Genomic DNA, 20,661 nt, shown 5'->3' with positions numbered 1-20,661 from the left:
AATTTTTCTTCACCCAACGTGTAATTAGACTCTGGAATTCATTGCCGGAGAACGTGGTACGGGCGGTTAGCTTGACGGAGTTTAAAAAGGGGTTAGATAGATTCCTAAAGGACAAGTCCATAGACCGCTATTAAATGGACTGGAAAAATTCCTCATTTTTAGGTACAACTTGTCTGGAATGTTTTTACGTTTGGGGAGCGTGCCAGGTGCCCTTGACCTGGATTGGCCACTGTCGGTGACAGGATGCTGGGCTAGATGGACCTTTGGTCTTTCCCAGTATGGCACTACTTATGTACTTATGTACTTATAAGGCTTAATTCCATCAGTGGCTGTGAGCAGCTTAAAAACTGCTGATCACCAGGGGCTGTCTTCTGCTCTGTGTATATCTGACACATTTGAGGGTGAAGGACTTGCCCAAAATCACAGGTACAGTCAGTGGGAGAAGTAGGATCCGAACCCTAAACTTCACTGGTTTGCAGTCCTCTGTGAAGCTTGCAGTGCTTTCAATCAACAGCAGAGCATAGAGAACTTCTCTTTCTCTTGTTACCTACCACTAGCTCCTGGTCCTGGAAGAGTAGGTCAGTATTTTTGTCTTTATTCCTGGCATTGTTTCGGTGTGTCTTGCGGGAAGAGTGACGGGTCAGTGCACGAGAAGGTGGGGGGATGATACGCCCAGTCTCTGCTGAGTACTGAGTTGTTCTGCGGGGTTCCTCCACCTGCACAAATGAGATAGAAAAATGCATACAATCGTGGCATCAGAAAAAATTCCCTGATTGATCTGAGGTTCTTTAAGTAGTCAAGAAGATAGTGTAGTTGACCATAGGTGGAACATTACTCACTGCGAAAGACTACTTGTCTTGTGGCATTTTAAAACTTCTTTGTCAGATTATAAAATAACAGCAGCTCATGCTTCTTATGCTGCTTCTCAACTAATGATTCATTTACAAGGAAAATTTATGTAGAGGTTGCAATTCACAGGAACTAGTTAATCAACAGAGTGCTTAAATTTGTACAGAGCAGTGGACATAGCTGGTTTTAGGTCCAATAGGCCAAGGTCTGAATTTAGGCATGGGCAGCACACAGAGTGGCTTTTGGTGCCAAATTTTGATAGGCATTGGAGCATTGTCACTATCAGGCTCATTTTCGAAAGAGAAGGAGGCCCATCTTTCGACACAAATCGGATGATGGGGGTCCTTCTCCCAGGGTCGCCCAAATCGGTATAATGGAAAGCCGATTTTGGACGTCCCCAACTGCTTTCCGTCGCAGGGACAGCCAAAGTTCAAGGGGGCGTATCAGAGACTTAGCGAAGGCGGGACTTGGGCATGCATAACACATGGACGTCCTCGACCCATAATGGAAAAAAAAAGGGTGCCCCTGACGAGCACTTGGATGACTTTACCTGGTCCTGTTTTTTTTACAACCAAGGCACAAAAAGGTGGCCAAAATGACCAGATGACCACTGAAGAGAATCAGGGATGACCTCCCCTTATTCCCCCAGTGGTCAATAACCCCCTCCCACCCTCAAAAAACATCTTTCAAATATTTTGTGCCAACCTCAGATGTCATACTCAGATTCATCACAGCAGTATGCAGGTACCTGGAGCAGTTTTAGTGGGTGCAGTGCACGTCAGGCAGGTGGACCCAGGCCCATCTCCCTCCCTACCTGTTATGTTTGTGGAGGAAACAGCGAGCCCTCCAAAACCCACCAGAAACCCACTGTACCCACATCTAGGTGCCCTCCCTTCACCCATGAGGGCTATGGTAGTGGTGTACAGTTGTGGGTAGTGGGTTTTAGGGGGGGGTTGTGGGCTTAGCAGACAAGGTAAGGGAGCTAAGTTCCTGGGAGCATTTTATGAAGTCCACTGCAGTGCCCCCTAGGGTGCCCGGTTGGTGTCCTGGCATGTGAGGGGGACCAGTGCACTACAAATGCTGGCTCCTCCCACGAGCAAAGGGCTTGGATTTGGTCGTTTCTGAGATGAGCGTCCTTGGTTTCCATTATTGCCAAAAATCAGAAACGACCAAGTCTAGGGATGACCATCTCTAATGACAACCAAAATTTCAAGATTTGGGCGTCCCCGATCATATTATCGAAACGAAAGATGGACGTCCATCTTCATTCAATAATACGGGTTTCCCCGCCCCTCCATCGGGACGTTTTGCGAGGACGTCCTCAACAAAACTTGGGCATCCCTTTCGATTATGCCCCTCTATGCTTCCATCTGGGTCCACTTTTTGTTCTCCCGTGCCATTGGTCCTGCAGTACTGCCGGTGAGTTCAATGTGAAAATTCAGCCCCATGGCACCTTCCCTCTTGAGTGAGTTTCCACAGTAATGGGTAATCATCAATAGAAATAAAACAAAATTAAACATGGAAAAGAAAATAAGATGATACCTTTTTTATTGGACATAACTTAATACATTTCTTGATTAGCTTTCGAAGGTTGCCCTTCTTCGTCAGATCGGAAATAACCAAATGTTGGTAGATGACAGTATATATAAGTGAAACATCAAAGCATTCCAGTGACCGTCTAACAGGATGGGGGTGGATAGGTGAGAGACAGGAAGAGGGACAGGTGAGATATGCATGGAGACAGGAGGGTGTCAAAGCAGTCCAATTTTCAAAGCAGTCCAATTTTATGGTTTATAATGGGCTAGAAAACCCAGATCTTTGTTAAGTCCTGTCTGGTGGGTGTCAAAATATGTAATCATTCTAACTTCAAAGGTCTTACGTTCCTGTATTGTTTTAAAGTTCCCTTTTAAGATTCTTACCATGAAGTCACTGGTACAGTGTTCTGGTTCTGTAAAGTGCTGCCCCACAGGCGTGACATCTTTATTAGTACTGGCATTTTTCATAAGGTGTCTATGTAAATTAAATGTCTTCTTTAGCATCTGACTGGCTTCTCCAATGTAGCAGCCTTCATTGTATTTTTTACACTGAATGATATATACCACATTGGAAGATGAGCACGTGAAAGATTCCTTAATGTTGAATATTTTTCCTTTGTGAATGACCGTGGGGTCCTGCGAAATGTTTTGGCATAGTTTGCAGCTAGATATATTGCAAGGATGTGTGCCAATCTTTTCTTTTTGAGTCTGTGTTGGGAGCTTACTTCTAATTAGCTTGTGTTTTAAGTTGGGTGGCTGTCGGAAGGCCAGCACTGGTGGGGATGGGAATATCTCTTTCAGTAATTCATCCTCCTGGAGTAGAGGCTGCAGATCTTTTATGATTTTTCTTAATTTTTCCAGGCTTATGGGCTGTGAAGCAGGGGCAATGTTCCAGGTCAGGGCAGGGCTTTATGCATAAAACTTAACCATATGTACAGGGCCAGCTCTGAAAAGGAGGTCAAAAGGGAATATGAATTTTCTATGTATCAGGATATTCTACCTGTCCTAACTCCACCCTAATTACATTTCTTTCTCGACCTCTGATTTCTTCACATCAAACCTTCACATTCAAATAAATTCCACAAATACATCCAGTGCCTTCCTTTTATGTCCCCTCTTCTATTGCACTTTGCTGATAACCAGAGCCCAGGACACACAACTACAGCAGACCCACCTCCTTTTTTTCTGCTTCAACAGAAGGTGTGGCACAGACCTTCACAGCAAGTTCTCGCAGTTCCTCTCGCCAGGCTTCTGACAACATGCTTGCTAAGGAAGAAACAAACAAGGAACAGTAATAAAATGACAACATCAAAACTCCCCACAAACTGCCACTGTTTTAAAATAACAGCACTTCAGGATAACGCATTCCAAAATTGGTTATATTCACATAAATGCTCCCTCTGTACATAAGCAGACAGGACTAACCCCTTGATTTTACTCCAAACATGTTTACAAATATAAATGGACTCTGTGATGACTGTGTGCAGTGTAGTATAATCAAGGCCACAGCTTTACTCATACCATAGTACAAAAAGGGAGGGGCTCCCTGAGCTACCCGAGCCAATAACGTTTAGATTTGGCATCCAATCCACAACAATTGGGTCATTTTATAAAGACTTTTTCACATATATGTTCCTTTATACATGCATAAAAGGGCATCTTATAAAATTACTCTCTATATACAAGTAGAAATGTACTTGCATGGATGTACTTGTATGTGAGCAGGGTATAGGCATATTTGGGGGAGAAGTTTGGGTGGAACATGGGAAGAGTCACAAAGTATGTACATAGATTTTAAAATACGCATCTATGTACTTCAGCCATGTAGATTTACACTTGCTTCCATGCTGGTATAAATCTACACTTAATCCAATGCCTGTCAGTGTTGTAATTTGGAAGACCAGATGTTCTGCCCCTACGATGGCCAAATTTTACTTTCCATTTCAAGAAGTACTATGAGAAGGGTCTGCATTAGGAGTGGGGTAATGGGGCCCAGGGCAATTGTCCTGTTTGTACCCCACTCCTGAGCCGCCTGGACTAGCTAGCTACAGGCGGCTCAGAGACTACCATAAACTGGAAAAGACAAAGAGTCTCTCTTACTAAGCTGTGCTAAGAAGTGTCTGGTGTTATCCCCAGCGTGGGTATTTCCTGCATACTGAGACCACTTTTACCACAGCAGTAAAATGGCCTCATTTTCCCTATTAATGGCCACGTGCTAATTTCTTCATTAGCACGTGGTCATTAGTGCGTGAACACTTACTGACACCTATTTTCTAGGTGGTAAGGGCTCATGCACTAGCCATGCGCTAATCAGTTAGCATGAGGTGATGTAGTTGCGCTTACCAATTAGTAGTCTTTGAGGCCTCCTACCAAAGTTCTGCCCTGGGCCCCAACATGTCAAACACTAGCCCTTAACAGGGGTGCCGAGAGGGAGGGGGGGGGGGGGCGGGGGCAAAATTCCCTGGGCCTGGCCTCCAAGGGGGGGGGGGGGGGGTGGGCCAGGGCTCGGCACTGGCTTGTTCATGATATCTACTTCTGAGTATGTCTTCTCCTGCTCTTCCATGCCACCAAGGATCCGGATTATTGCATTAGCACAATATCACGTTAATATGCAATCAACCGGGTCCTGACTACCGGCACGAACAGGAGCTGGAGAGGACAGATCATGGGAGCAGACACGCAGGAAGCAGCTTGCCGGCACCAGGCCTCCCCCCCCCCCCCCTTGGAGGCAAAGGCAGAAAGATAAAGGGGCGGGCGGGCAGGAGCGGTGGTGCGAGTTGGGGGGCAACGTAGGGGGGCGGCATAAGTGGGGGGCGGCTTGCGGTGGTCCAGTTCTGCCTTGGGCATGGATACAGTGGGGGAAATAAGTATTTGATCCCTTGCTGATTTTGTAAGTTTGCCCACTGACAAAGACATGAGCAGCCCATAATTGAAGGGTAGGTTATTGGTAACAGTGAGAGATAGCACATCACAAATTAAATCCGGAAAATCACATTGTGGAAAGTATATGAATTTATTTGCATTCTGCAGAGGGAAATAAGTATTTGATCCCCCACCAACCAGTAAGAGATCTGGCCCCTACAGACCAGGTAGATGCTCCAAATCAACTCGTTACCTGCATGACAGACAGCTGTCGGCAATGGTCACCTGTATGAAAGACACCTGTCCACAGACTCAGTGAATCAGTCAGACTCTAACCTCTACAAAATGGCCAAGAGCAAGGAGCTGTCTAAGGATGTCAGGGACAAGATCATACACCTGCACAAGGCTGGAATGGGCTACAAAACCATCAGTAAGACGCTGGGCGAGAAGGAGACAACTGTTGGTGCCATAGTAAGAAAATGGAAGAAGTACAAAATGACTGTCAATCGACGAAGATCTGGGGCTCCACGCAAAATCTCACCTCGTGGGGTATCCTTGATCATGAGGAAGGTTAGAAATCAGCCTACAACTACAAGGGGGGAACTTGTCAATGATCTCAAGGCAGCTGGGACCACTGTCACCACGAAAACCATTGGTAACACATTACGACATAACGGATTGCAATCCTGCAGTGCCCGCAAGGTCCCCCTGCTCCGGAAGGCACATGTGACGGCCCGTCTGAAGTTTGCCAGTGAACACCTGGATGATGCCGAGAGTGATTGGGAGAAGGTGCTGTGGTCAGATGAGACAAAAATTGAGCTCTTTGGCATGAACTCAACTCGCCGTGTTTGGAGGAAGAAAAATGCTGCCTATGACCCAAAGAACACCGTCCCCACTGTCAAGCATGGAGGTGGAAATGTTATGTTTTGGGGGTGTTTCTCTGCTAAGGGCACAGGACTACTTCACCGCATCAATGGGAGAATGGATGGGGCCATGTACCGTACAATTCTGAGTGACAACCTCCTTCCCTCCGCCAGGGCCTTAAAAATGGGTCGTGGCTGGGTCTTCCAGCACGACAATGACCCAAAACATACAGCCAAGGCAACAAAGGAGTGGCTCAGGAAGAAGCACATTAGGGTCATGGAGTGGCCTAGCCAGTCACCAGACCTTAATCCCATTGAAAACTTATGGAGGGAGCTGAAGCTGCGAGTTGCCAAGCGACAGCCCAGAACTCTTAATGATTTAGAGATGATCTGCAAAGAGGAGTGGACCAAAATTCCTCCTGACATGTGTGCAAACCTCATCATCAACTACAGAAGACGTCTGACCGCTGTGCTTGCCAACAAGGGTTTTGCCACCAAGTATTAGGTCTTGTTTGCCAGAGGGATCAAATACTTATTTCCCTCTGCAGAATGCAAATAAATTCATATACTTTCCACAATGTGATTTTCCGGATTTAATTTGTGATGTGCTATCTCTCACTGTTACCAATAACCTACCCTTCAATTATGGGCTGCTCATGTCTTTGTCAGTGGGCAAACTTACAAAATCAGCAAGGGATCAAATACTTATTTCCCCCACTGTATCTCTCTCGACGGTCCTGGCCTTTAAGAGATCTGAACCTCCAGTAATGGATCTCCTTTCCTACTCATCAGGCAGGCCACACACTTGATCTCATTCTCTCCTCGCTGGATTCCCCTACACTTGTAGCACACTTGTCAACATTCCAGATGTGCTAAAAGCTAGAAACTATCAATCCTTTGAAGGCTTTATGCTTGTGAGGTTTTATTTTTGCCTTCTTTGAGTTTTCGTGCCATCAGATGCCGGCTTTGTTCACTTATTTTATTGTATTCTAGTATTTTGGGTTTTTAGCATACTAGATATAGGTTTGTTTGTTTTTTTTATATATATATAGCAACTTGTTGCTTTTAGTTTTCACATTGAATGGGAAGACTCACACAGGATTATGCCTTGTAGTGTACCCATATCTGACCTCTGACACAGGCTACTGCCGAAACACGGGCGTTGTCTGGTCCCCCAATAAAGTCAGCTTCCTTCAACTGGTTGGCTCAGTTGTTCCATCTGTGCCCTACAAAAAATCTTCACCTTCTAGGAACCACAATCACTCCGCTCAAGTCCTTCAATTACTAAGGGGTAACTCTTGACTCAGTTGATCTTTGCGTCGCATTATCTCATCACTCCTTAATTCTGTTTTTTTTTTTCGTACACAGTTGCGCTGTGTTCAGCAATATCTTGACCATTATTCGTTCTATGCCCTTATTGTTCTGTTGCTAATTTCAAAGCTTGACTACTGTAACATCATCTTTGCTGGTTTAACTCAAGCTGCTCTGAAAAAGCTATAAACACTTCAAAATAAAGCTATTCATCTTCTCTGCCACACCAAGAATTATGATCATGTTTCACCCCACGTCAAAGACCACCATTGGTTGCCTGTCCCTTTTCATGTATAATATAAGACTCTCTTGCTACCCTTTAAAACCTTTCAACTGGGACTCCCACCATATCTTTTGTCCCTTACTATACCCTATTCCCCCACCCGGTCACTTCGCTCCATTAATGACCAACATATGGTCTTGCCTGACCCTAGATTAGTTTAACATGGGCATACGAGACAGAGTGCTTTTTACTTCATGGTTCCTGCAACTTGGAACAATCTCCCCTTAGAGATTCAATGTGAGCAATCCCTTCCAAGATTTAAGGTAGCCATTAAAACCTGGCTCTTCAAGCAGGCTTTTGGAGCTCAGCAGTGATGGCGGAAATCCGTGTCAACATGTTTCCTCACCTCCCTGCTATCCATCCCTGGCCCATTCTTTTTTCCAACCTTTTCCCCTTTTGTTTGTCCCTCACCCCATTCTCTTTCCTTGTCATATGTATGGCTTTTGTTCTCCCTTTTATCCTAGCAGAAATTGTAATTCCTTTTTGTGTTAAATTCTTAGGGGCTGATATTCAGCTGGCGGGAGGCAGCCTGTATAAGTGTCGCAATCGGCACTGACCACGGATATTCAATGCCGGGCTGTTTCCAAAGACCGGCACTGAATATCCAGTTTCATATTTGGCTGCCGGAACAACAGGTGAAGCCAATATTCAACGCTAACTGGTTAAGTTACTAGCAGTTAAAGATAGGACTGCTATTTAACCCAGTGCTGAATATCGGTGCTAACTGGCTATATTGTGTGATATAGCTGGTTACCCACTATGCTCTAACCACAAATATTCAGTGGAGATAATCAGTTATCTTCCGCTGAATATTCATGGTTTGCCGGTTAAACACTATATAAGCGGTCTGCGGCCATTGCTGACAGGTTAGATAGTGCTGAATATTGGGGGGGGGGGGGGGGGAGGTTAGTCTGTAAACTGCTTACTACTGCTCACCAGTTAAATTGGTATAGAAACATGACGGCAGAAAAAGGCCATATGACCCATCCAGTTTGCCCATCCTCTGTAACCCCTAATTCCTCCTGTTCCTAAGCGATCACGCATGCTTATCCCATGCCTTTTTAAATTCTGGAACAGTCCTCGGCTCCACAACCTCCACCAGGAGGCCATTCCACGCCTCCACCACCCTTTCTGTGAAATAGCACTTCCTTAGATTACTCCTAAGCCTATTCCCTCTTAATTTTGTCATATGCCCCCTCATTCCAGAGCTCTCCTTCATTTGAAAAAGGCTCTCTTCCTGTACATAAATGCCCTTGAGATATTTAAACGTTTCTATCATGTCTTCACTCTCGCTCCTCTCTTCCAGCGTATACATGTAGGTTCATAAGCCTGTCCCTATAATGTTTGCATTCAAGACCACTTACTAATTTTGTAGCCGCACTCTAGACCGACTCCATCCTGTTTATATCTTTCCGTAGGTGCGGTCTCCAGAACTGCATGCAGTACTCCAAATGGGGCCTCACTAGAGACTTACACAACGGCATTATCACCTTCTTTTTCCTGCTGGTCATGCATCTCTTTATGTACCCTAACATCCTTCTGGCTTTGACCGTCGCTTTTTCTACCTGTTTGGAAGCTTTAAGGTCATCAGACACAATCACCCCCAAGTCCCGCTCTTCCTTCGTACACTGAAGCACTTCACCCCCTATACTGTACTGTTCCCTCAGATTCTTGCGACCCAAGTGCATGACCCTGCATTTTTTGGGATTAAACCTTAGTTGCCAAATATCGGTCCATTCCTCCAGCTTCATTAGGTCCTTCCTCATGTCATTCACACCCACCAGGGTGTCTACCCTGTTGCAGAGTTTAGTATCATCCGCAAAGAGACAGACCTTACCAGACAGCCCTTCTGCAATATCGCTCACAAAGACATTAAAAAGAGCCGTCCCTAGGACCGATCCCTGCGGTACTCCACTGACGACATCCTTTTCTTGAGAGCAAGCTCCATTTACCACTACCCTCTGTCTCCTACCATTCAACCAATTTTCAACCCAATCAGTAACTCTAGGCCCATACCGAGGGCACTCAATTTATTTATCAGTCGCCTGTGCGGAACCGTATCAAAGGCTTTGCTGAAATCCAAGTAAACCACATCAAGCGCCCCTCCCACATCCAACTGTTTGGTCACCCAGTCGAAGAAGATGGTCAGATTCATCTGACACGACCTGCCACTAGTGAAGCCATGCTGCCTCGGGTCCCGCATTCCATTTAGTTCAAGAAATCTCACAATCCTCCTCTTTAGAAGCGTTTCCATTAGCTTACTCACTACCGAGGTCAGACTGACAGGTCTGTAATTCCCAACCTCCTCCTTACTTCCACTCTTGTGCAAAGGAACTACATCCGCCCTTCTCCAGTGCACAGGTACCACTCCAATTTCTAAGGAAGCATTGAAGAGGTCCGTCAGCAGAGCAGACAGAACTTTTCCGAGTTCCTTAAGCACCCTCGGGTGTATCCCATCTGGCCCCATCGCTCGGTCTACTTTCAGTTTGGCAAGCTCCTCACGAACACAGTCATCCATAATTGGGTCTTGGTCTACCATACATCCATCCCCTTTAGCCTTTGTTTTCTGCAGCCCTACCCCCGGTCTTTCATTCATGAACACAGAGCTAAAATAATTGTTAAGCAGTTCAGCTTTATCCTTATCTTCCACATATTTCTCTCCCTCAGCTTTCAGCCTCACAATGCTATTATGGCACTTCCTCTTGTCACTTACGTATCTGAAAAAGGTCTTATCCCCCAATTTTACCGTATTAGCTATCTTTTCCTCCATTTGCCGCTTCACATTCCTGATAGCTTTTCCAGCTTCTCTTCGCTAATTCAGGTATTCTCTCCTGTCCATCTTTCTGAATCGTCTTATAACGTGCGAAGGCTAACCTCCCTACCCTTATCTTTTCAGCTACTACATTCGAGTACCAGAGAGGCCTTTTTTACCTCTTACTTTTATGTAATTTTCTAACATAAAGGTTAGTTGCCTTTAATATAGCTCGTTTCAGTCTTGTCCATTGCTGTTCTACATCCTTCAACTGTTCCCATCCCACTAACTGTTCCTTGAGAAATTCCCCCATCTCGGCAAAGTTAGTTCCTTTGAAATCCAGGACTTGCAATCTCGAATGAGTCCTCTCTTCTGTTTTAATATTGAACCATACCATATGATGATCACTAGATGCCAAATGGTCTGCCACCTTGACGTCAGAAACATACTCTCCATTCGTAAGCACAAGGACCAGAATAGCTCCATCCCACGTCAGTTCCGTTACCTACTGCTGGAACAATTCTTCCTGTAGGGAATCTAAGATCTCTTTGCTTCTAGACAACCCCGCAGCCGGGACACCCCAATCAACATCCGGCATATTGAAGTCACCTATCAGTAGTTCTTCCCCTTTCCTAGCTATCTTGCGGATGTCTTCAATTAAGTCCCTGTCCATTTCCTCTATGAGGGTGGTCTGTGTATCACTCAGATGTAGATACATTTTCCTTTCCCTCTTTCCAATTTAACCCACAGTGCTTCTGCCATACCCCACATGTCCTACAGTTCTGTCACTTGGATATCATTCTTAGAATATAATGCCACACCTCCACCCTTTTTTCCTACTCTGTCCTCCCTGAATAGATTATAGCCAGGTATAGCAACATCCCAGTCATGGTTCTCTGTGAACCACGTCTCCATGACCACCACTAAATCCAAGTCTGCTTCCATCATTGTAGCCTCAAGATCTAGAAGTTTGTCTCCCATATTACGGGCATTGGTATACAAGGCTCTCCAGATTTTACTCTTTATATTTTCTTCTATAGAGGCATTAGATGCCCTATCTTCCTTGGGGTTAATTATGGCTTCGTGGCTTTTTATACCCGTCCCCATCAATTTTAGTTTAAAGCCCTCTTTAGTACTTTAGCCAGCCTGTTGCTGAAGACACTCTTTCCCTTTCTTGACAGATGGACACCATCACCGCTCAGTACCTCTTGGAAAATCATCCCACGGTCTACGAAACCAAAGCACTCTCGTCGGCACCAACCACGCAGCCATGCATTAATCTCCAAGATGCGAGCTTCTCTCATTCAACCTTTACCTTCAACAGGGAGGTTCAATGAGAACACTACCTGCGCACCTAGATGCTTCACCCTCTGACCCAAAGCCACGAAGTCTCGTATGATATGTTCAGTAGGATATTTAGCGGTATCATTTGTACCAACATGGATGGTGTGTGGTCCATAGGCTTGATGCGTCTAGGCAATCTTTCCACAATATCGTGAATCTTGGCACCAGGCAGACAACACACCTCTCTGGACAACATATCTGACCGGCAGATGGACGCTTCAGTACCCCTGAGAAGTGAATCTCCAACCACCACTACCTTTCGCTTTCTTTGGGCCAGTTCTCCAGCTGTGATGGTATTTTTGGTCATTGTTTCCTCCTGTTTTTTTAGATGTTTCTAGCTCTTCTACCTCAAGGGCTGTGAACCGATTCTTTAGTTGAATAGAAGGTGGAGTTGGAGGATTGATCTTGTGAGACTTGGAGGGGCATAATCGAACGGGGTGCCCGAGTTTTCATGAGGGCATCCTCGCAGGACGGCCCCGTAAAGGGGCGGGGTAACCCGTATTATTAAAACAAGATGGGCGTCCATCTTTTCTTTCAATAATACGGTTGGGGACGCCCAAATCATGAAATTTAGGTCAACCTTAGAGATAGTTGTCCTTAGGTCATTTTTGAGATGGTCGTCCCCGGTTTTCAGTGATAATGGAAACCGAGGATGCCCATCTCAAAAACCAAATCCAAGCCATTTGGTTGTGGGAGGAACCAACATTCATAGTACACTGGTCCCCCTCACATGCCAGGACACCAACTGGGCACGCTAGGGGGCACTGCAGTGGACTTCAGAAAAAGGTCCCAGGTGCATAGCTCCCTTACCTTGGGTGCTGAGCCCTCCCAACCCCCCCAAAACCCACAACCGTACACCACTACCATAGCCCTTAGGGATGAAGGAGGGCACCTACATGTGGGTACAGTGGGTTTCTGGTGGGTTTTGGAGGGCTCACATTTACCACCACAAGTGTAACAGGTAGGGGGGATGGGCTTGGGTCCGCCTGCCTGAAGTACACTGCACCTACTAAAACTGCTCCAGGTACCTGCATACTGCTGCGATGGACCTGAGTATGGCATTTGAGGCTGGCATAAAGGCTGGCAAAAAAGTATTTTAAAGATTTTTTGAGGGTGGGAGTGGGTTAGTGACCACTGGGGGAGTAAGAGGAGGTTATCCCCGATTACCTCCGGTGGTCATCTGGTCAGTTCGAGCACCTTTTTGATGCTTGGTCGCGAAAAAAAATGGACCAAGTAAAGTCACCCAAGTGTTCGTCAGGGACGCTCTTCTTTTTTCCATTATCAGCCGAAGATGCCCATCTCCTAAGCATGCCCTAGTCGCGCCTTCACTACACTGCCGACACGTCCCCGTGAACTTTGGTCGTCCCATGACGGAAAGCAAGGCGCCCAAATTGGCTTTCGATTATGCCGATTTGGGCGACCTTGCGAGGACGCCTATCTCCCAATTTGTGTCGGAAGATGGGCACCCTTCTCTTTCAAAAATTCACCTGTTGGTGACCTGCTTCCAGCTGTGCTCTGTCTGCCCAAGATATTCTCTCCCTTTGCTGAAAGTCCTCAATGTTTTGACCTGCGTCTCTGAGTCAAATTTCTGGTTCTCCCAGATGTTTCTTAGTCTTGCCGCTTCATCTCTTAGTTCTTGTACTTGTTTCACAAGGGACTCAATGTATGTACATTTATCACATGAAACCAGAATCTTGTCTTCGTCCAAGGGTTTGGTCTTGACAGTGGTAGAAGCAGTGGTAGATGTTTTAGGGACTCTTTGTTTCTTTACCATAGTTCCAAATGTAAGGGGCTGTTGTACTTGTGATAATAAAATATGTAGCCTGTCACACAACTACCTGTTATTTCTCCTACTCCTGTTCTATGGGATATAGGGAGTAGGTAGGTAATGTGTAGTTTTAGGGTAAGAACTGAGAACCTGTTAAGATTTGCTGTGTGGGTGGAATTCAATGTACATATCTATTTGAAATTCAGTGATTGAGCTTTTTCCTTCAGGGTATTTGTTTTCTTTTTTTTTTTCCTTTTTTTCCCTCTCCTTTCCATGATGTACCAGTTGGTTGTAGACCTAATTCAATAGATTAAATTTACAAAGTAAAGACCTAGAATAAATCTGATCCTGATCTATGGGTATAGCTGGTTAACAATGATTTTTTTTTTATTATACTGCCAATAAGGTACTGCCAACAGTGAGAGAAGCCTGATGAACAAGTTTAAGGAAGAGAAGGTAAATTGGTATTCTATGTGATATATAATGAGAATAACAACCAATGGATATGTTAACAGAGGTCCTTTTTATCTAGAGCAGGAAGCCACTGATGCTGAGCAGAAGGCTGGGGATATACTGTGATAATGAACGGTTTATTTTTCAGAAACTGTTTTAATTTGGATGGAGTTAATTTGTGATAAGTATTGTATTTAGGAAAGCTATTTAGGAAGTGTCAGTCTTGGGGTGGGTGGGTTTAAACTTAAAACCTATGGAATGTATTTGCTGTAAAACCTATCTCTAAAGCTGTATTAAGCCACTTATCTACACAGCTGGTTGGGATTAGACAAGGTTAAAGACAAGGTTAAGAAATGAACCAGAAATGCCCCCAAACCACAGCTCTAAGGTAGGGATAACCAGAAATAATGCCAGAACAAGCCTTATCTGTGAGCTTTCAGCACTTCAGGCAGGAGACAAGAGACCTTGTGGTAGCCTTCTGCTCTCTCAAAGCAGAAGTTTTAGCTACACCTAAACTATACAAGCTGTCTACAAGAAACCAGGTGGGGGAGGGGGAGGGCTCAACACACTATAAGAAAAAAGAAAAAAAGATCTAATACAGAGTTATAGCAGTTTTTAAATCTAGTGCTCAGATTAACAGATATCAAATAAAAATAATCAATAAACAAGTTAGAAAACACAGCAAAGCAGAACAAATAAAACAAGGCTTTTTTCTTTTGTATAAATATAAATGCAGTGACAAGGACAGACAAGGATAGGGGGGAGAGATGCCCAAAACCACAGCTCTAAGGTAGGGATAACCAGAAATAATGCCAGAACAAGTCTTATCTGTGAGCTTTCAGCACTTCAGGCAGGAGACAAGAGACATGATAGTAAATGAGAATAAAGAATTATGAGACTGATTTTGTGCTGGTATTTTATGAAGACAGGTGTAGGCACCTATGTAGGCTTAAGGCATTCACCTACTGGCTGTCTGTGAAGAACAGTACAATTAGCATAAAGAATGGTAGATTATTTTCTGTCCATATGTGAAAGTTGTGAGATCCCTAACTTGACAGTGACTCATCTGTGGTCAGCACAAGTTGATACTGTGGCTGTCTGAAAAGCATCCTTTGCACAAAAGTTTAGGTAATCTTCTTTAATATTGACTGTTGATGCTGGTTCCATTCTAAATTTAGTTTCCATTGCAAGGGTCTCAAGTGCAACCTTGTAAATGGGACTGCATGGATTGTGACAGTCATGTGTTCAAGGAACTTTAATATGTGAGCATCTACAGTACAAGCAGTTGAGATGTGTGAACACATTTCTTTTATGGTAGAAATTGTTTCCTCAGGGTGCAATGCTCAGCCTTCCTGAGGGTTCAGGCGTGCACCTATGAAAATTATATTTTAACCTGGGGTCAATGTTGATTTTATTTTAACGATCAAAAAGCCTCTGAGTAGTTTCTGGAGACTGAGCTGTTAATCGTCGAATAATCCTTGTCTTTGAACTTGTGCCCCCCTCAACTGTTAGCCATTTCATGAAGATTCTTGGTGTACAGAAGTGAAAGGAAGCGCCTGGTACTGGTAGTTGACCTTAGAACAGTGAATCTTAGAAACTTTCAGTACTGATGGTGAACTGGTATATGAGCATACACATCCTTGAAATCTAAGGATGCTAGTCAACTGTTGTGACCCTTAGTGGGAGAACAGTTGCCAGGGTATTCATTTTAATTTTTCCTTTTTGATGTATATAGTGAGATTTCTGAGATCCAAATCAGATGAAATCCCCCTGATGTCTTCAGAATGAGGAAATAGTAAGGGGAAGAAAGAAGCAGGGCAGGCTAAGGTGGTGTAAGGTATGGAGCAGGAATAGAGCTACTGAATCTCCTACCCCAAAATATAAAATGTCAAACTATACCCATGCATGAGAGGAGGAATTAAAATGTGTAGAGGGAGTAAAGAATGGGGAAAGTGTGGTGGGGGGGGGGGGAGGGAGAGGATAAGGAGGAGAAAGGAGGAAGATTAAATCAGACAGAATATGAGAAAATAGGGTTTGAAAGAGAATGTCTGGTACAGGTGGGGGTGTGGAGTAAATGGGCAGAGGGGAGAGAGAAACTGACAAGGACTGGCTGAGAGGAAAATGGACGGGCTGGAAGACAGAAAGAGAATAAGATGTGGACAGGCTGCAGAGGATGAAAGAGAGGGCATGACTGGTGGGTATCATATGAGGCTGAAGATAGCTCCTCTATCACACTTGCCTTGTTTTCTCATGATGCAAACCACTCATGCACCCTCTTTTCTTCTTCAGCTATCATAGGATGTCTCTGCTGGACCCTCCATTACTACTGTTTTAGTAGTGCCAGCTGTGGGGGGTGTGGGCAGTACAAGCACATAGGTAAAGACATGGGTCCCAGCTCTGTGGGTGCAGTAGGTGCTGAGCACCTCCTAATACTGAGCAACTTTCTTCATTTTGCCCTGAGAGGGGAACTCCCAATTATTTTAAAAAGTTGGCACCCATGGGTAAGGTTATCACTTTATTCTAGGCCTGCAGAACAGTAGGTCTAAATTAAACAGATAGTCACTGGAAAAGGTGCTCGCTTCCACGTATATTCAGTGGCACTCCTTAAAATCAGGCCCATAGGTTTTAGGGATATACAACCCAATGAGTGTTCTAATAGACACAAACTTACTAGTTCATCCTTCCAGTGAAAAGTGGTCACAGGAAGTCAAAGGGCAAAACCAGAATGCTAAAACTTACATTAGTGACCAACTTGATCCTTATTTTCCAAATTTCTTTATTTTTTTCTAGCCTGCTTCCCTTTCTTATCTATTGTAACATCCTATAAATCAGTAAAGCCAAAGGCAATAAATTAAAGGTTTGCTCAAAGTAGAAATAAAACTCAACTGCCATCAGTGACAGCAAACATACAGCCACAACACTATGTAAATTAATTTTTATTACCTTGATCACTACCTGTTCTCAGAAGATTACAAAACCAACATATGGCATAATAACATTAAGCATAAAATAATCAGCTGTATTCCCCCCTCCCCAATGCTGGGTACGCCTGACACATAGAGCCATTTATATACTAGCCAGCCCTCAATTAAACCCCCTTCATCCAAACCACACAATCAAAATGAAAGGGTTTAATCTTTTTACATATTTTTTAAAACTATTATTGTTTCAAAATACTTTCTGCATCTACAATAATCACTTGTTAATGCATGACAACACAGATGTGCTCTCTGTTCTCTGCCCTGATTCTTTCCAAGTCTTTCAATCTATTTGGCCCCATTTCCTGATTCACAGCCTCCTATTTGCAATTAGGCAACAGCAGAGGCTGATGCAAGAGTAGAGGAGTAGCCTAATGGTTAGTGCAGTAGGATGAGATCCTGGAGACCCAGGTTCAATTCCCAATACAGCTCATTGTGACCCTGGGAATGTTACATAACCCTCCATTGCCCCAGGTGCAAACCTTACCCCCCTGTATACTAAGCCATGCTAGTGGGTGCCGCGCGGCAATGCCGACACAACCTATTCAAAATGAACGGGCTGTGTCAGCATTAGCACACCACCAGCCACTAGCGCGGCTTAGTAAACAGGGAGGTTAGACTGTGAGCCCACTAGGGACAGAGAAAGTACCTGCATATAGGACTAGATTCAGTAAATGGCACCCAAATTTGGGCACTTAAAAAATGAGCTCTATTCTATAAATGGTGATTCGAGTTGGGTGCCATTTATAGAATAGCACATAGCACTGGGATCTGTGCCCAATTTTGGGCATGAGGATTTATACCAACTGAAATCTCATGTAAATCCAATCCCCTGAAATCTATAATAGTGCTTGCATCTTTAGTGAAAGCCCATGCCCCTCCTATAGCCATGCACCCTTTTCAGTTGCATGCTAAAAACATTTACGTCTGCATCTTTATAGAATAGTGCCTACCAAGATGCAGGCCTAAAGCCAAATTGTTGCCAATTATTTGTGCTAATTGGCTCATTACTCAATTAAACTGCATGCACAAATTAGGCACGTGCCCAATTGTGCATGCAACTTTGAACGCCATATACAGAATCTTGGGGTTAATTTATACAGAGCAGCATATCTAGTAGTTCTATAGAAATGATAAGTAGTAGCAAGATCAGCTTTTGACACTGAAGATCAGTTGCCATTGAGTTTCAAAATGTGTTCTAGAAGGAATTTGATCACCTTATCCTCTTCCTAGTCTTTCATCTAATTACCTTTTGAGGTGATCTTCCTACCCGTCTCTCATAATTGCTGTCAGAAGTGATACAAACCTGCTTTGAAGTGTGGGATCAGGTTTCCATGTGGGTCTCCTATTGGTATTTGAGTACTAGGCACACCCAATATGTTAATGGGAAGTTGGCTTCTCATCATTGGATGAGGTGGAAACGTGCTTGAGATGTCCAATCCATCATTGACAATGCAAATAGGGATTCCATTCAATCCTGGATTGAAAATTTTTAAAAAAATGAAGCATCAAAGAGCAAAGCAACATATCAAGATTCTGGGTTTGCAATTTTGTCCTTTACAAGTTTTGAATCTAATATGTAAAAACTGTGGTCAACCAATACTACTCTGAAAAAGTTGTATCCTCTAACATTTAATTTCAGCAGTGAGTGGCAATAGTTGTCTTGGAGAAAGGCTCATTTTGACTTCCATACTATAATATAACCAAAACAGCATGAGGTGAGTTGGGTATAATAATCAACCAAATCATCATAACCTACCCAAAATGCTTATAAGAACACCTGATTTGTAAAATAGGAAAGAAAAAGCCTCAGAAAATGAAAATGACAACTAGAACAAGTGCTCAATATTTTCTATCATAGGCAAAAAAAAAACTTCTTATGGTCTAACTTGTAACTAACTTCAAATGATCCATCAAAAAAACAAAAAAATAGTTCATGAACTTTGATGAACCATGCTTTTTTAGATGGATCATTTGACGTTATTTACATTTTAAAGACTAAAGTTTTGCCTCTGATAGAAAATACTTGATCTAGATGCTGTTCTCACTTTCTCAGCTTTTTTTTTCTTTCCTGTTTTACAAATCAGGCATTGTTCTTACAATAATTTTGAGTTGACTATGTTGATTTGGTTGATTCACACTAATGGCATGTTCAAAACTGACTCTGCTTATTTTCTGATCTTTAAAAATTGGTAAATATGACATATAATCAGAAATGTCTGCAAAACCCAGACTGTAGGTAGTGTGCATGTTAGTAACTTCTGGCTTCCTTACCTCATTCAGTGATTTTATCCAATGACTGGTGTCATCAAGAACGTTTTAGGTACATAGGAGGATGGGGCAATACATGGAAAAACAAAAAAACTATACTGTAATGATGGGCTGCATTTCACTGTGGTAGAAAAAAGAATCCTTGTTGAGAAATTCAGACAATTTGTTTCTAGGCATTTAAACTAGAAAGCGAGGGTGACATATGGAAGCAGGTCACTTCAGATAGTCACCCAGAAAACATGTGACAGTAGTGAAAAAAAAACTATTTAAACAATAATCTTAGCAACACAGTAAAAGGTGAGACTAAAAAAATTATACAGAAGATGAGATTGCCATTGAAATGTAGCTGGAAAGCAATGACCACAAATGCTCGCAGTCTAAGCAACAAAGTTGATGATCTGCAAGCCCTGATGTTAGAGGCAGATTTAGATATTGTTGTTATCATAGAGATATGGTTCAATGAATGGGACACAAATATACCGGGCTATAATCTACTGTATATAGGAAGGATGGTTAAAAAGGTGGAGGAGCAGCTCTGTATATGAGAAACAATATTAAAGCAAAATGCAGAGGGCCTGGGGGAAGGAAGAAGCAATATGGATCACCTTGAAAAGAGAAGAAGGAACCTCTGTGTTGTCTACATACATTCAACACTGTCAGAACAGCATGACAAAGATCTGGTTATAGATATCCGAAAGTTGGGAAAGAAAGGGAGGTGCTGTTGCTGGGAGATTTCAACCTGTTGGACGTGGATTGGAAAGTTCCATCTGCAGAATCAGAAAGAAGTAGAGAGATCGTGGAAGCCTTTCAAAGTGCTCTGCTCAGACAAATGGTGATAGAACCCAAGGGAAGGAGAAACACTGGATCTGGTGCTCACAAATAGGGAAAGTGTGTCTAATGTCTGAGCGGGAGCTCACCCGGGCATTAATGATCATCGAACAGTTTGGTTTGATATAACAGCTAAAGCAGAAGCAGCCATACAAAACTCAAAGTTCTGCATTTCAAACATGCTGAGTTTAGTAAAATGAGGAAATACCTAAAGAAAGAGCTGACGGGATGGGAGGACATACGAGAAGTGGAAAGACAGTGGACCAGTCTGAAAGGAGCTATAAAAATGGCTACTGACCTTTACGCAAGGAGAGTAAATAAAAGCAACAGAAAAAGGAGACCAATATGGTTCTCCAAACAAGTGGCTGAGAAAATAAAGGCAAAAGCGTTGGGTTTCATGAAATACAGAAAAACTCAAGAAGAGGGACACAGAGAGGAATACCGGATGAAACTGAAAGAAGTGAAGAGAGATCTACAGCTAGTGAAGGCACAAACAGAAGAACAAATGGCTAGAAATGTGAGGAAGGGTGACAAGAATTTTTTCAGGTGTATTAGTGAAAGGAG

At 43.5% G+C, this 20,661-nt stretch overlaps 1 protein-coding gene across 1 annotated transcript in view; it reads right to left on the bottom strand.

The window, feature by feature from the left end:
* Positions 1-20,661, bottom strand: part of TBATA (thymus, brain and testes associated) — a 111,636-nt gene that overhangs the window by 36,361 nt on the left and 54,614 nt on the right. Inside the window, exons 4-6 of the mRNA XM_030204891.1 lie at positions 18,305-18,475; positions 3,559-3,650; positions 552-716 (exon numbers count right to left, since the gene is read on the bottom strand). Coding sequence (XP_030060751.1) covers positions 552-716; positions 3,559-3,650; positions 18,305-18,475 — 428 coding nt within the window. The remainder of the gene's footprint in view (positions 1-551; positions 717-3,558; positions 3,651-18,304; positions 18,476-20,661) is intronic.

The sequence above is a fragment of the Microcaecilia unicolor genome, chromosome 5, assembly GCF_901765095.1.
Source record: "Microcaecilia unicolor chromosome 5, aMicUni1.1, whole genome shotgun sequence".
Classification (NCBI taxonomy): Eukaryota; Metazoa; Chordata; class Amphibia; order Gymnophiona; family Siphonopidae; genus Microcaecilia; species Microcaecilia unicolor.
Note: the sequence above shows the minus strand (reverse complement) of the source record. Positions and strands in the feature narration are given on the sequence as shown.